Source organism: Netta rufina, assembly GCF_964035555.1.
Source record: "Netta rufina genome assembly, chromosome: 1".
NCBI lineage: Eukaryota > Metazoa > Chordata > Aves > Anseriformes > Anatidae > Netta > Netta rufina.
The window spans coordinates 164,603,301-164,618,677 of record NC_140123.1 but is presented as its reverse complement, the minus strand read 5'-3'; the positions used below and the strand labels follow the sequence as shown (position 1 = coordinate 164,618,677).

At 41.5% G+C, this 15,377-nt stretch overlaps 1 protein-coding gene across 2 annotated transcripts in view; it reads right to left on the bottom strand.

Annotated features, from left to right (window-relative positions):
* Positions 1-15,113, bottom strand: part of LIN7A (lin-7 homolog A, crumbs cell polarity complex component) — a gene marked incomplete at its 5' end in the record, with an annotated part of 48,861 nt that extends 33,748 nt beyond the window's left edge. For both annotated transcript variants that reach the window (XM_084281389.1, XM_084281388.1), the window contains one exon: positions 14,795-15,113. In XM_084281389.1, the coding sequence (XP_084137515.1) occupies positions 14,795-15,113 (319 nt within the window). The remainder of the gene's footprint in view (positions 1-14,794) is intronic.
* Positions 15,114-15,377: the final 264 nt, after the last annotated feature.

The following is a 15,377-nucleotide window of genomic DNA, read 5'->3' as shown; positions in this document are numbered from 1 at the left end:
TCCTTCCTTTAATAACCCTAACGAGAAGCTTAAGGTACACTTAAAAATTGAAATTGCTCAAAGCACAGGAACTTAAACCTGCTGGGATATTTTTCTTGTCTCAAACCCTCCTTTGATTACAAATGTAATCAGCTTTGCTTGCAAAAGTTATCATCAAGTAATTGTTCATAAATACCATTTTCTTACATACTTGTGGAAAGCACAAATTTATGAAAAGTGTGGGTGTAAGAAATACTCCAGGAATTATGTTAAAACCAGTTAAATTTTATGTAAATAAAATACTCTTGCTTTTCATTTCTGATTTGTCCTTTCTTTAATCAAAGGTATTTTTGAAACACAACAGAAAATAATCTCTTGCCTACTACATTATAAAATATGAACTCCATTATATTAACATTAAGCTGATGGTAATGTCACTGAGATCCATCCTCATTTCCCATATTTACATCCCTCATAAATTATCAGGAATTTTGAGTAATGATGTGGGTAGAATTATTCCTCTGCATTCTATGATGCGTACACTTTGAAAGGACTATGCACTTATTTGCCCTCTTTTTATTATCCAATGCTCTTTTTTATTATTTTTTATCTCTTTCTTCTTACTTCCTCCTACGTACACAAAACTCCTTTCTTTCCCATTCTCCTTAACATTCACTTCCCTTTTTGTCTTCTCATCGTGATGCTTGCCTACAGCCTTTCAGGAAATAATAACGTTTCAGTGTGGTGGGTCACGTTATCAGTGAAACACAGAGAAGGCAGGGGGCTGTGGGTGGAACACATTTTATCAAGTGCGCTCATCAAAAGAAAAGCATGGCTCTCAGAGAAAAAAAAATCTCATTCCAAGTGTTCTTTCTGTTTTCATTTGAATGAATTTCCATCTGCAATGCTAGTGGGACAGAAGCAGGAGGTTACTATATAGACATTATGAAAGAGAAGTATCACTAGAACATAGAACCAGCAAGATATCTACTGTGATATAAGAGGAACATTTCCATGCAATACTAAATGAATTCTGTAGACGTAGAAATATATCACAGCGCAACTGATAAAAAGGTCTTCCTGCCTAGCTACCACTTTTTTCTTCATGCTTTTGTTCTGGTATTACAAGCTGTTTTCACTAGCTGATTTTGTTCACATAGCTAAGCAATAAACAATGTAGACTGATCTGTTTAATTAGCTGGATGTTTTGAAAAGTAAATGTTATTTCCAATGTTTTGCAATCCAGCTTTTACGACTTGATAATTACAAATCCATGCATTACAGAAAGAATCTTGGCTAGTCTCCACTCGGTGGTCCTTCCACAGGACTGTTAGCTTTGGGCAGATGAGATCCAGCATTCTGTGAAAGTTGAGTGTGGTTTCATGCTGGTATATTTTGTGCAGGCTAAGTTTGTTTCAATTTCACCGAATCATAAAATCATAGAATCATTCAGGTTGGAAAAGACCTCTAAGATCATCTAGTCCAACCTTAATTTAGTCAGATACGTTACACATTACTAGGAAAAAAACACAGAAAATTATTTTAGCTTGTTAAATGCTCCCCATCTAATACCAGAGTGACTCTTCAAAAAGAACGTACTTGCATGCTTTGTAATGCAAAATATGGAAACTGGTGTGTATCTACCAGCATTCATCCTTCCTGTCGTGCTCCTCCTCTGTGAGCAAGTCAAATGTCAGTATGCAGTCCTTAAAATAAATATGTTATCCTCTGACTTAAGAGACAATTAAGCAGAAAATAGTATGCTCTGTAATGCTAGCTTGGGTTCAAACAGTAATTACTCAGAAACATAGTATTTCTATACTCTGGTAAATATTCTAGAATCATATTGTTGGGTTGCTCCTGAAGCAAAAATATGGTGATCACTTGCTTTTTAACAAGACATGAGGAAACAGACTTCTCACATTCTCAAGGTCATTCTGCTGCCTCATTCATGTTAATTGTGGAGAACTTCAATGACTTAGTATGCCAGTTATTAAGAAAAGTAAATGTGCTGAATAAACACCATGCTTTGGTACCTCACAAATTGATAGCAAGGACACTCAGTAAACCTCTGATACATTCACTAACTTCACTGTGACATTACAAAAAAATAATCCTGGCAATTTACAAGCTATATACCATTGTGTCCAAAGACCTTTAATTAGGCTGAGCGTGAAGAATTTACATGACATAACAGGTCTTTATAATTGTCAGCTTTTGTTTCTCCAATACTTTTGTTAAGGTTTAGTTGTTCCTTTACAGCTCATGAAAACATATTCCCGAATTCTGTTATTCTGTCAATTTTTTATCATCACTTCCAAAGCCTATGCAGGATGCTTACTTAGCAAACTTCTTCAAATACCATCAAATGACAGTAGGTGATCAACGGTCAGGCAATTAGAATTCCATAGTGATTAGCAAAGTTCATTCATGATTCATAGCCAGTAGCCCTAATGCATTATATCAGACTCTCTCTGTGACTTCTTCGTTAAAGCACAAGCTGTAGAAGATTTTCAGTGTGTATCTTTTGAAAATTTTCTGAATTACTAGAGCTCTGCTGTCAGCTGCTGCTTTGCATAACATAACAATTCCCACCCTGGTATCAAAGAGCAGAGTGTCCCATGTCCCTTCATTCAGCTCTTTGGTTCCTTGCTAACGGCACAGTGCTCTCCTGAAATACAACTTAATACATTTCATCTAACCTAGAGAGTTCAGGAAAATTGAGGCAGAAAGCAGACTTTTTTGCCAATTTGAGTTGCTGTGTTTGTCTTGCCCAGAATTTCATGGCAATCAGTAAGTGTAAAGGTGTACTTCACCACGGTAAATCAGACTTGATGTGCAGGGAGCAACAAGCCAAGCTGTTAGGATACAGCAATACTATTCAGAACTTGATCGTGTATATCTGTGAGGTCTGCTCAAAATAATTATAGCAAGAATAATAATATCAGTGCATTCATACTCAAGTTTAGATGACATGGGTAGCAGTTAGAGATTTACTGCAGTGTCACTTCATACTCCTGTGGTTAAACATCACTATGAATGCACAAATAAATGTAACAAAGAGCAACCAAACAGAGCCCTCATGATTCATCTCGTGGTGAGGGTTTCAACTCACCACACTTCTGATGCAGACATCTACAGCTCAGCTTCTCACCCTAGACTGTCGCTACTTTTGATGAAGAAAAACAGACACTTTCAGGCTACAATTCATCTGGCCTAATTTAGATGAGATGAATCATGCTCTGGGAGTGTCTGTTCTCTTTGTTGACTACAAAGGGAGAATAGATGATTAACTCAGATGTACATGCCTACATCCTACATATTAAATGGTATGATGAAACCCACTCTTATTGTCCAGATACATTGTGAATGACTCAAGCAAATTTACCTCCGTGTGGTCCAGGTAACACCACATTTGATAAGAACAGTGCTGTCAGCAGGCAGGCCAATATGCATTTTAGTTAAGGCTTTTAAAAATGTCTTAATCAAAGATTTTATTGATTTCTTTTCTTGATGTATCAACCATGAAATAAGATTGAGCACACTTGCGTGTGTCTCATTTTGCCTGACGTGATGTGACTGCTCCCAGGGACAATGGTGCAATTTCCCTGAAGGTTCCTACATACATTCCTCCACTGCCTCGGTCACAGAAGCATAGAATCATTCAGGTTGGAAAAGACCTCTAAGATCATCAAGTCCAAGCACCAGTCTAGCACATTCATTTTTTGTGGCCACTCATCAGACTCTGTTTGGGTTTAAACTGATCTATTTCTGCATGTTTGTGCTACACTCAGGCTTTATCTGGCTCTAGCTTCTCGGACACACCACAGCCACACAAAATCCTCAGCTTCACTTGGTCTCCCAGAAGTAAAGCCTGTGACCCAGCTGCTGCACACCCCAAGGCAGTGCTAAGCCCACGAGACTTCCCAGCAGCTTTGGCAGGAGAACCGGAATATGACAGTAAAGGTCTGAAATGTTTTGCTAAATAACTTATAGAAAGGACAGAGTTTATTTGTAGGGAAAGCACAGTCACCTTTAATCCAAAATACAGACAGAAACTGTGTGGAGATCTCTCCGTCCAGCATCCTCAGCACTACAGAAGACCCTTAAGGTTCTCTTCAGCAATTTCAGTCACTTTTGCTGTTGCAGGCATACTGCCTTAAACACTGCCATTTCGGGCATGCTGCTCCTGAAAACTCTCCTTAGCTTGTTCAAATTGAGCACTCAAAAGGTTCCTTTAAATGAAAAAATATGCTCTTTATATTGTCTGAACCTCACAATATCTACAATGACCAAGTAATCTTCCCTACTCTCAAACTCCTAAGTTTTATCTAGTGATTTCCATTCTTCAGCTAGGCATTTTTCATAGCCTTAACCTACCACGAAGGCCACCTGGGAGAACTGGATTTGCTTCACCTTGGTCAATCTTCTTAACCTATTCATTGCTGTATAAGGGCAAAGCCATTCCTCTAACTGTTTGAGATTTTTAGATGCTTTGAGAGAGTGGCTTGGTACTGTCACATTCCCACTACTGCTTTTTAAAGGAATAATAATAAATCATGAAACAGAAGAAATTGAATTAACAGGTAATTCAAGATTGTTTCAAGATGATGGGTTTCACTGGCTTAGCTCTAGGCCTGAAGAGCAATAATACAATTCAGAATTTTCAAAGATGGGGATATAAAACTAACCTTAAAACCAAACGATTTTAAAACAGTGAAGTAATTTTTATTCTTCCAAACCATTAGTTTCATTACAATTTCTAAAGCAAGGCAGGTGACGAGGTGCATAAATGTGAGTATGAAGATTTTCACCACATGATTTTACCATCTGTGAGTAAGCAAGACATTAAAGATAACACCAGCCCTTTACATTTGACAGCACCCACTACTTTTGTATAGAAGACATTCAACACAGCAGCAGTATGAAAACAAGTTCCCACATTATCCTTCAAGAGAGAGGGTTAAAAAATAAAGCTGAAAATGCAAAGAATAGAGAAGAACTGAAGACACTGATATTTCCTAACACATTACTTAAACAAGAATGACATTTTTTCCCCTGCATTAGCTATGGAGAAAAGAGAAGGGAGGGTAAAATTTCTTTTTTTTTTTTTTCTTTCTCTGCATATAGATTCAATTTTATATTGTTCAATCATGCCTGCTCTTTGTGATCAGAACTATGATTTATAGCTAGCCACTAACTGCTGAATAGAACAGATGAGACATGATTCTGATGATTTTTCTGAGTAGGGACAGTTAGTTATGAATATGACACAAAAAGAACAAGGTTTGTTAGACTTTGAAAAAAATGTATTCAAGTAAATATATATTGTATATATTTCAAATATATGTGTACATATTAATTCATTAAGTAAAATAATTAAATCCTCATTTCCTGCAGGAAGCATAATATGTACATATTTCTTTAAAATAAAAAAGAAAAGTAACAGTATTTAAAACAGTTATTTGCCTACCCAGAAGTGTAAAATAGCGTTCCGTCTTGGCTTCCTGAAACTATGAAATAATGGCTAAAAAAGAGCCCTCTGAAGCTAAGCTATAAACCCCTGAGAAATTGTGAAATTCAGTAGGGTAAGGACCTGGCTGTAATAAATAAGTTCTTGCAAGCTGAACTCTGTGGAAATAGGAAAACTGTATATTCTCTCCTGTAGCCATTGGTATCTTGTAAAGAGATGTCGAGAATTCCTCCAGCCTCAGCTGTCTCCTGATCACATAGCTTGGTTTTGCAAGAACAGTTCAGCAGAACCACTCTCATGCTGGAGTGGAGCTGTTTAAAACGGCAGGCAGAAGTATGCTGGACACCTAGCTGAAACTGTAAATGTAAACGCTTTACAGGTTCTGATCCCAAATTAAAAAAAATAAAAGGCTGCTACATTAAAATACCCCAAGGAAGGGTCCTTAATCGAAACTTAATAGAATGCTTGCTTTTGTGTTTTAGTCTGCAAGCATACAGAGAAAACCATTACAATCAGTGAAGGAATTAAATGTTTGGCTAACCTAGAGAAGCAGAAAACAGAAACAATTACAATGAATAGGCTTGTGCGAACAACAAAAAAACAGGATGAAAAACAACACTATTTCTAATTGCCATATACTTTTCTCTTAGCTGAATTCCACTCTTTCACTCCCCTCCCTATGCAAAAGCATGTGTTTACGTGTCCTACATGTGCACTGCAAAACAAAAGCTTTGGCCATATGGGCCACCTCATGCGTTACCCACACGGATGCTTGCAGCCTGTCTTTAGTTTGCAGCTGAGAGATTTTTCTTGGCAGGGAAGCCGACAGGAAGAGGTGAAAAAGGCACCAAGAGGTGTCTCGCAAAGGGAGGCAAGGTTAACCTAGGGATGCTAATTCTCTGTCACAACAGGCACTGCGCGTTGGAGCCAAGGCAGTTGCTCCCCCTTCTCCTCCCTGCTCATGTGTCATTACCAGTCTCCTGCTGCCTCTCCTCAGTTCTTACCTCGCCAGCTAATCTTAACCTTAAATCTTTTTCTGTTATTACCAGAAAGATGGCTGTGGGCTACTGGCAGTTGTACCTAGCAGCAATGCAAATCATCACTGGAAGTCGAGCATTATGATTTTATCTTCTGTTGCTTGGTGTGTTTTCTTAGGTGATTTGAGATGACAGAGAAAAGATGACATTTGCGCAATACAATGGATGTGATGCAGTCATTACAGACACACATCTAACACAACTTTTTCCCTGTAGGGTCAGGTAACAAGAAGAAAGTTAATATTCTCTCTTCAATTTTAGTGGATTTAAGGATATTACTTCTTGCAGATCGAATCCCTCTGGTAGCTGGCTACATCCTAGTCATTTCTCAGAAAAGGGGAAAAAAAAACAACAACTTTCTTTGAAGACATGTATGCGAAAAGCTACAACAGCAGAAGGCAGTATAAATAAAATCCTTTGGCAGTACAACTAGGTGGTACAGATATCTGCTGATAGATCTCAACAACTGCTCGCTGCTAACTTTCAGCTCTGAGATGGCTATGACCTCAGAAGAAAGCTGTTGACTCCTGAATTGCTGCTGCAAGGTACACACAAAACTTTGAAACTGAAAACGCCTGTGAGAAACAGAGCTCACGGCCACCTTTGTGCCGTTGCTTGGTGTTGTATGTGTGCTACAATGCTGAGAACAGGAGCAGGGGGAACTGGAACTCATCTCAGGTTGCAGCCTTATTTCACAAGGTAAGTTATCTGCCTAAAATACAAGGAGCACACCTGGCATCTTCTGACATGGCCATACTGTTAGGAAGCAAAAGGCACTGTATAAACAAGCATAAGTTCCACTAATGGATTACAAGTCTATCAGGCTACAGAGGGGACCAGACGTAAAACCACCTCTTTTCCAAAGAGTGCCTCATGGATTTTAAAGTCATCATGCCCTCTTAAAGTTTCTCTGGTCTGGCTCTGTATAACAAAGAACAGATACATTATCCTTTTATTCCTGTGATGATTCAGTAAATAGCATTTGACAGAAACACTACTGCCAAATCTACTGAAAAGTGAAGCAATGATGCTAAACAAATTTCTGAGGGTTAAAACTGCTGCTGATGGCCACAGTGATCCACCTAAGCTATTTCAAGTACACTCTTCCCCAATACTTAACTGGTTCCAGAGGGACTGATACCTTACGGTCTAGGAGATTTATTATTTTTCAGAAAACATGGTTGAAAAAGAAAATCAAAGAGTTAGTGAAATTGGAGGATTAGTGCTTAAACTTGGGCTCTCATTAAAAAGAAACAGTAAAAATGTAATTTAGGTTCAGAAGAAATAAATTGGGAGTCTATTTTGGGCCACATTCTTCCTTATTTGATTACCCATGTTTACACAGAAACAATTAAAATCAATGCTTTGATGCTCTGTGCATTCATGGATACTTCATTGTTCTATCTTTTAAATGGTAACAGTTTTCCAATCCCTTCTGGAAATCAACTTTTCTAATATATATATTTTAACTATTACTAGTAAAGTAGCACTAAGGTAATAACTCATTATAAGAAGCATTTCCTCGTGACTTTGGGGAATTGGTTTTGGGAAGTTCACGGTTTATTTAACCATTCTGTTTTGGACCTCAGAAAATCACATTCTCAAATATATACATACATCTCCTTCTGTATTTAACTTAACTGAGACCTGAGCTTGTGGTTTAAATACTCATTATTAAAAGAAAACTGCTAGGATGCAAATGTGCATTTCTGAATCAAATCATCTTATCTGAATAGAGAATCAACCATTAAATGTTTGTCATTCAGAGGGTAACTCTCCAGCAAATATCACAAAAGAAGATTAAACTGACTTAGATTAACTTTGAAAATCCTTGGATTTATACATATGTGCGGTTTCCAGCACATTAGTATTATTTTTTAATGTCAAAAATATATCATGTGAAACAAATTAATTGTGCATGATGGAAAGCAGATTTACAAATTTACAGTTAAGTGCTCTCAAAATGCTATCTATCTGCCTTTCCTTGGTTTCCTCTTAAATCCTCAACTTCTAATTATTTGTGCTTCTGAGTAAGTAAAATCAACAGTTTTACATAATTCATATTTTAAATTCTATAGCTTTACCTACAAGAACCTCGTTTTGTATCAGAATGACACAAGTCACCAAAGGCTTGTATTTCTTTTTTTGCATGTGCATGACTGTCATCCATGTTAAGGAGAGATGTGAATATATGTGTTGTGAAATGGGGAACAAAAAGGACAAATTATCCTCGTCACAAAGCTGAGAACTTCAGTAATTTGTCACTTTTTAAATTTTTCTCTGTGATAACATTATCAGGGGAGTCCAACTGGAGCTTCAGGATAGAATTAAGCAAATTGTTTACTTACAATTACATTAAGAGGTTAATCCTTTTTTCATTAGTTACACAAATGTCTCTTGGACATCAGCATGCAACTGAAGTGTGTACAAACCAGCATAGGGATATTATTTACAAAAACTAATCTTTCCTTTTCAACATTATCTATAGACAGAGAGCATACATTTGCTACACACACACACAGGAAAAAAATATATATATCATCCCATGTTCTTTCTGATCATTAACACTCTCATATTGCAACCTGCTGCAAATGGTGAATTCTGCACCTGCCCAGGGGTTTGTCACAGGCTCCATCCACTTCACCAAGTTTCAGGAGCAAGCCCCTTCTGGAGAACAAGCAGACGAATGTACACACATTAGTTGTGTTTACCACTTTGTTCTATGTAGGGTAAATTCAGGTAGATTACAATGATTATTTCATTGCTACCACCATCTCAGAATTTTTTTTTCAGCCTGACAGACCAGAGGGAATGGTAGGAACAGCTGCTCTCACAGAGGTGTCTCTCAAAAATCCCCTGACTTTGAACACAGCTTCTGATCAGTTACATCTTTCAGAAGTAAACACAGCTGGAAATTTAAGATATTCCCCCTCTATGCCCCACAAAGGTGGCCTAGCGTTAAAAACGCCACTACTTTTTGGAAGACGTTTCTGTGTCCACGTAGCGCCAGCCATGAAGGCGCATTTCTCTGAAGAAAGGCAGTGCTGGAGGGCCCGCCGTGCCTGGTGCACACAGAAGATGATGCAATGAACTTGGATTCGTTTCCATCCCCTGAGACCATGCTCAGTTTCAATGGCCACATCATCACAAGCTGTTTCAGACCCGAGGACAGAGCCTTGTCCCTCAGCACGCGGCCGGCTGAACCCAAGCCACCTCGTGAGGCTGAGCCCCCCTTGCCACAGCGAACCCTGGCACCTCTTCCAGTTCAGGCTTCTACTGCCAGAGGTGTTTAAGTTGGACGTCAGCATTTAACTTTTCAAACTGTCTATTTTTGCATCCCTGACTGAAATCAAAGATGACATTCGGGTTGGGACTTCCTCTTGTTCTTGCTACAGAGCTCCAGGAGACACAACTGAAATGCATACTTAGCTAAAAAAAAACTCTTAAACTGCTCGGATCTTCAGAAAACATCCTTATATGTAAAACATCAATCGCTGGTGCAGTCTGCTTACCTGAAACCATCCCTTCATATAAATACATTAGGAAAAAAATCAAATAAATGTTGACACACTGATGTAAAACAAAAGAAAAAAAAAATACATTTTGATCTGTCACCAGAATTGTCAATTGTTTCTGGTCCTACACATAACAGGCCCCCTTTTTTTCCCTTGGAAGAATGAATTTGGTTATTTATATGTCATCATCTGGCATACCAAATAGAGTAATATTAGACTTAAAGCGTGTGGCACTTGCAGAAATATTTTTCTGCTTTAACATGCTAGGCTGAAGAGCTCTACAAGAAATCTCTATGACAGATAGAAACGCTTTGTTGAAAGCCATGCAGGGAGCAGCATAACCGCTTAACACTGTTTTGAAGGGCTTAACCACAGCGTAAAAGATATCTGGCCTTATGTTGCACCTCTGCCAAGGAGTGTATTTCACACTTTATGACTCTGATTTTCTCTTCCTGATGAGTATGCTGCATTTTTTTCTCCAAAGATAATATACAGAAACTTCTATTCAAAACAATTTCTATTACATACAAATGAATGGGCACCGATGGGGAAAAATCCCTATTTATGTAGGCTTTGAAAATGAAAAGAGAAATGACAAGATGAGAGAAGGAAGGAAGAGCACTCCAGCAAGCAACAATGCATACTAATGGTCAAACACCATTCAGCATCACATTTCATAGAGTATGTCTACCACTGCTATCAGCTGATGGTGATACCAAGCCTGTTTGAATTCTTATTCATTGTCACTAAACACAGTGTTTTATAAAGGATTTTCTGGAAGTTATGGGACACCTACTCCACTAGAAAAATATCTGATTGAATTGTTAAAAAGACAATAGGGATTAGCTATGTTACAGCTCAAGAGCAAGAAGTCTCTCCAGTTGCCTAGGATATATTTGAAAGAAGGAGAAATTTGGTTGTCAACAGCCAATAGCTATGACCTTGTTGTGAAACTTCACAGGGATTAAAATATCAGCACTGGATATTCAGTCTATTCAAATTTCTTCTTTCATCCTTAATCACATGAAGAAGTGCAACCATCAGTGGCATGAGTGGTAGCTATATAAGGAAAAATGCAGCGGGACCTGGATTATTAATAAGAAGTCCCCCTTCACATTAAAAGATATTTCCATGCTCTTGATCATGAGATGGTCTTTGCACAGGCTAATTGTATAATATCTTCAAAAGCAAGAAGAACAATCAAGAAGTGCTCTTTTAAAGCTACTCTTCCCATGGAGAAAAGGAAGAGGGACTGAAGTTTCACAGAACTCCAAGAAAATAAATGGTCAGTTTCCTGTCCGAGCAGATTTTCATCTTGGAAGGAAGAGCGCGGGTAAAATTTTATGTAAAACGAGCTTTATGAAAAACTTGCCAGACTTTTAGCAAAACCAAAAAGTTCAGATGGAGAACATCTGTTAAGCCTTACCAGGACAATGCCTGCTACAAACTGCATGCCTTCATAGGGCCGCTCCTAAAATGAGTGCTGAGGGAAGCACAGAAACCTACTCCTCCCGGCATGTATCTGGGAGCACAGTGCCATTTGCAAAAAATGCTTCCACCAGACTGTGCTAATGCACCCTTTGCGTGCTTCACACCGATGAGGAGCTTCTTATCGCTGTGCAACACGACGGGCATTGTAAGGAGAGGCACATGCAGTGCTGCTGGCCCAACACAGAGAACAGCGAGGCGCAAGGTGCGACAAGTGGTATGCAGTTAAAAAAAATAAAAATAAAAATAAAAATAAAAATAAAAATAAAAATAAAAATAAAAATAAAAATAAAAATAAAAATAAAAATAAAAATAAAAATAAAAATAAAAATAATAGTATGGGCATTGTTAAGCATTTCCCTTTTGGTTTGGACTGCCTGTTTTGTTCTTTTAAATGGAGGCAAATTAAACTGGGAGCATAATTTAAAATCCATAACCTGGAACACAAAATGAAAAAAAAAATCCCAACCTTACTCTTTTTGTTTGTCCGTTTATGAAACACAGCATTGTAGCCGTTCATCTCAACATGGAACCAAGTAATGCTTTCAAAGTTTCTAACATCATCCCTGAATCGGCCTAAAATATTCCCCCAGTGTGCTCTGATGGGCACTGGGGATTACTGATGCGGTGCTTCCAATACGTGCTGAAAAGACAGGAAGGTGCACGTTTTCTTTCTTTTTTTTTTTTTCTTTTTAAGTAAGAGACTTACATGGCTGTTAGAAGGTGCCTGGCAGAAGGCTCTTCCCCCTCACAAAGCTCTCAACCACTGGGCCCGTGTGCCCGCAGCAGCCCCCACATGTAGCTCCACTGCTATACGCTTCTACCCTGCAGCAGTTGCTGATTCCTTCCCCTCCTCCCAGCAGAGCACCACGCAAAGGTCAGGCAAAAGCCTTGGAGATTAAATTGTAAGTGATTAAAATTTCCATTATTTTGTGAACTTGTTCCACATATTAAAAAGCCCTAATGGAACTTGCACACATTTGTGCAGGTAGAAAGGCACATGATGACAGGAATTAAGGAAATTAATTCCTGTGCTTTGGACTGAAGTAATCTTCCAGAATGTAATTGGCTTTCAATCATTCACACACAACATGCCCTTCACCTTTAAATGGTAATTCATTTTACCATACAGATTTTGAATTCCGTTTGTGTCAGGCTTTAGGAAAGCTCCATCGTCATACTGGAACACAGTACATGTTTTGTCCAGGAGCAGACTACGTCAGAGCGTAACTTAGATTTCTGATGTATGCATCCGTATGGTGTTTTACCATTTCTGTGCCCCTTAGCAGGAGGAAACACAAACACTCCCTGACCAGAGATCAAGCAGCCATTCAAGGCTCCGCAGTGCAATGTTATTAGTGCTGCCGCTCATGGAATGCTCTTTATTTTTCCGCTGCGCTGCGCTCTCTGTGGGACATGGAAAAGTGGTTACAAGTCTACAAGGCTCTCCTGGGCTATGTCTAGATCACAGCAGAGCTGCGCAAAGCACAGTGACAGTAAACATAGCCGTGTCTGCTTTAATAAAAGCAACAGAAATGTGCAAAATCTCACTACATAGCACTTTCCTTCTTCCGCGGCTGAGAGAGAAAGACTACAGAGGAAGTATCTGGAAGCACTAGGGTTGGAGTTGCTTCTGGAGTGTCAGCCCACCCGCTCCGCTTGACGTAGCAGCAACCTGTTACGGGTGATGAAGCACACCTCACTGACGAAACAGCCTTCTCAGGCCAGGTGCAGTATTTAAATCTATTTCTCCTTGCCTGTATTTTCCTTTTGCATGTCACATTCTATCATTTCATGATGTTGCATCTCCCTCACACTACTGTCAGCCCTGGCTGATGACCAGGGAGACCGTAACATTGGCACCTCTGCCAAATGGTTAGGCATATCCAGGACACAGCAAACAGATATATATTATATTTAAATTGGGACTAATTTGCATTTTTTGTGTACTGTGGATTTTTTAAAGTGTTTTTTTCGTGATGAAGAGGAATGTGTAATTCTGAAATAGTAATACTTGCCTCAGAAAAGCCAGGTTTGCTAATGGATTGCCATCTGTTCAGCCCTTTGCCAGGAAATAGATTTGTCCTGCTTACTGAAAACAGTATTAGGGTGAAACTGTAGATTACACAGTGGATTTCTGAGCAGTTTAATTTAAAGTGCGTGCTAGCACTTTGTTATTTCAGTAAGAATAATTTTAGATTCTCCTTTTCTACTGATGTTTGAATTTAAGCCATCTAGCAAAGTGTATTTAGAGTACTTTGGATATTAGGAAAATGCTGTTCACCAAAAGGGTTGTTGGGCACTAGGACAGGCTCCCCAGGGAAGTGGTCACAGCACTGAGCCTACTGGAGTCCAAAAAGCGTTTGGACAATGCTCTTGGACATAAGGTCTGATTTTTGAGTGGTCCTGTGTGGAGCCAGAAGTTGGACTAGTTGATCCTTGTGGGTCCCATCCAGCTCAGGATATTCTGTGATTCTATGATATTCTGTGGGCTGTTCTGCTCTCAGTTGAGTTCCAGGAAAGCTGCCCACATCACCTTTATCATTTTGAAACCGTGCTCATCAGACTCCTTTTGCCCAAGATTTACAGAAGGTGCTCTCTATCTTGCTTTGAAAGCACATCTTAACCCTCTAGAAAGAACATGTTAAAAAAAAAAACAAGGCAAGAAAAAAAGAAAACAAACAACACTGGCCTAAATCACACCTTCAAGGGTAGAAGATCCATCTTCACATGCTGGGAGCCTCTCAGAGCTCCTCGATGCAAGTCAGGAAGAAAAATACATCAGCAACTCAAAATGCTGTTTTGGGAACTGTTTGACCTCTTTAGCTCACGGAGCCCAAGAAGCAAAACAACTCAAGGCACCAGGTAAGTTATTCTCCCCGGCAACCCACAGAAACCCAGCGGCTGAGCCTTGCCAGGGGCACAAACGCGCGGCGAGGGAGAGGTCCAATTTTTCCATCCCGCGGGCGAAGGACGAATTGAAACCCAACTTCCAGACTCCGGCACCCCCTCGGCGAGGCTGCCGACACCAACTCGAAGCAGCCGGCGGGGTGACAGGGCTCCGCGAGGCAGGCAGCACCCCGCCACCCGCAGCAGCAGCCAGGCCGGGCTCGGGGCCAGGCGGCGGGGGCGAGCCGGGCGGAGGCGGCGGCGGCACGGCCGCGGAGCCCCAGCCCGGGGGCTGCCGGCGCTGCCGGTGGCCGCTCAGCCGCTCGCCGCCGGCGGACAAAGTTTTCTCGCCCGCCTGGCAGCCCCGCTCCTCCCGCCCGCCGCGGGGCCGTGCCGCGCCGAGCCGCGCTTACCTCTGTCCAGCGTGAGCGGCTGCACGGCGGCCAGCGTCGCCATGTCTGCGGCGGGGCTGGAGCCCGAGTGACGCGCGGCTCCAGCAGCGGCGTGGGGCGCGGGGAAGGGCGGGGAGGAGGCTGGCAGGGAGAGGGGGCGGAGGACGAGGGTGGCTCCGTGGGAGGAGGAGGAGGAGGAGGAGGAGAAGGTGGAGGAGGAGGAGGAAGAGGAGGAGGAGGCGGACAGGGTGCCCAGGGGAGCGCGGCTGGCTGCAGCCGGGGCGCCGCGATGCAGCGGGCGCAGGGCGGCCCGGCGGGGCCCGGCGCGGGCTGCCGGCATGGCTGCGCCGCCGGGCCCGGGGCTGCCGGGGGGCTGCAGCCGCGCCGGGCTCGCCTCGGGGCTGAGTGCCGGGGCCCTGCGGGCCGGGGGCGGCGGAGGGGAGGCGGAGGGGCGGGCCGGCTCTGGCCCCGCCGCCCGGGGGTGCCGCAGCGGAGGAAGGGAGGGAGGGAGCGGGGCGAGGACGGGGCCGGGGCCGGGCAGCTCCGCAGCGCCACGGGGTGGGCAGGACGGGCCCGGCCGGCCTCGGCTGGGGCTGGGGGCGAG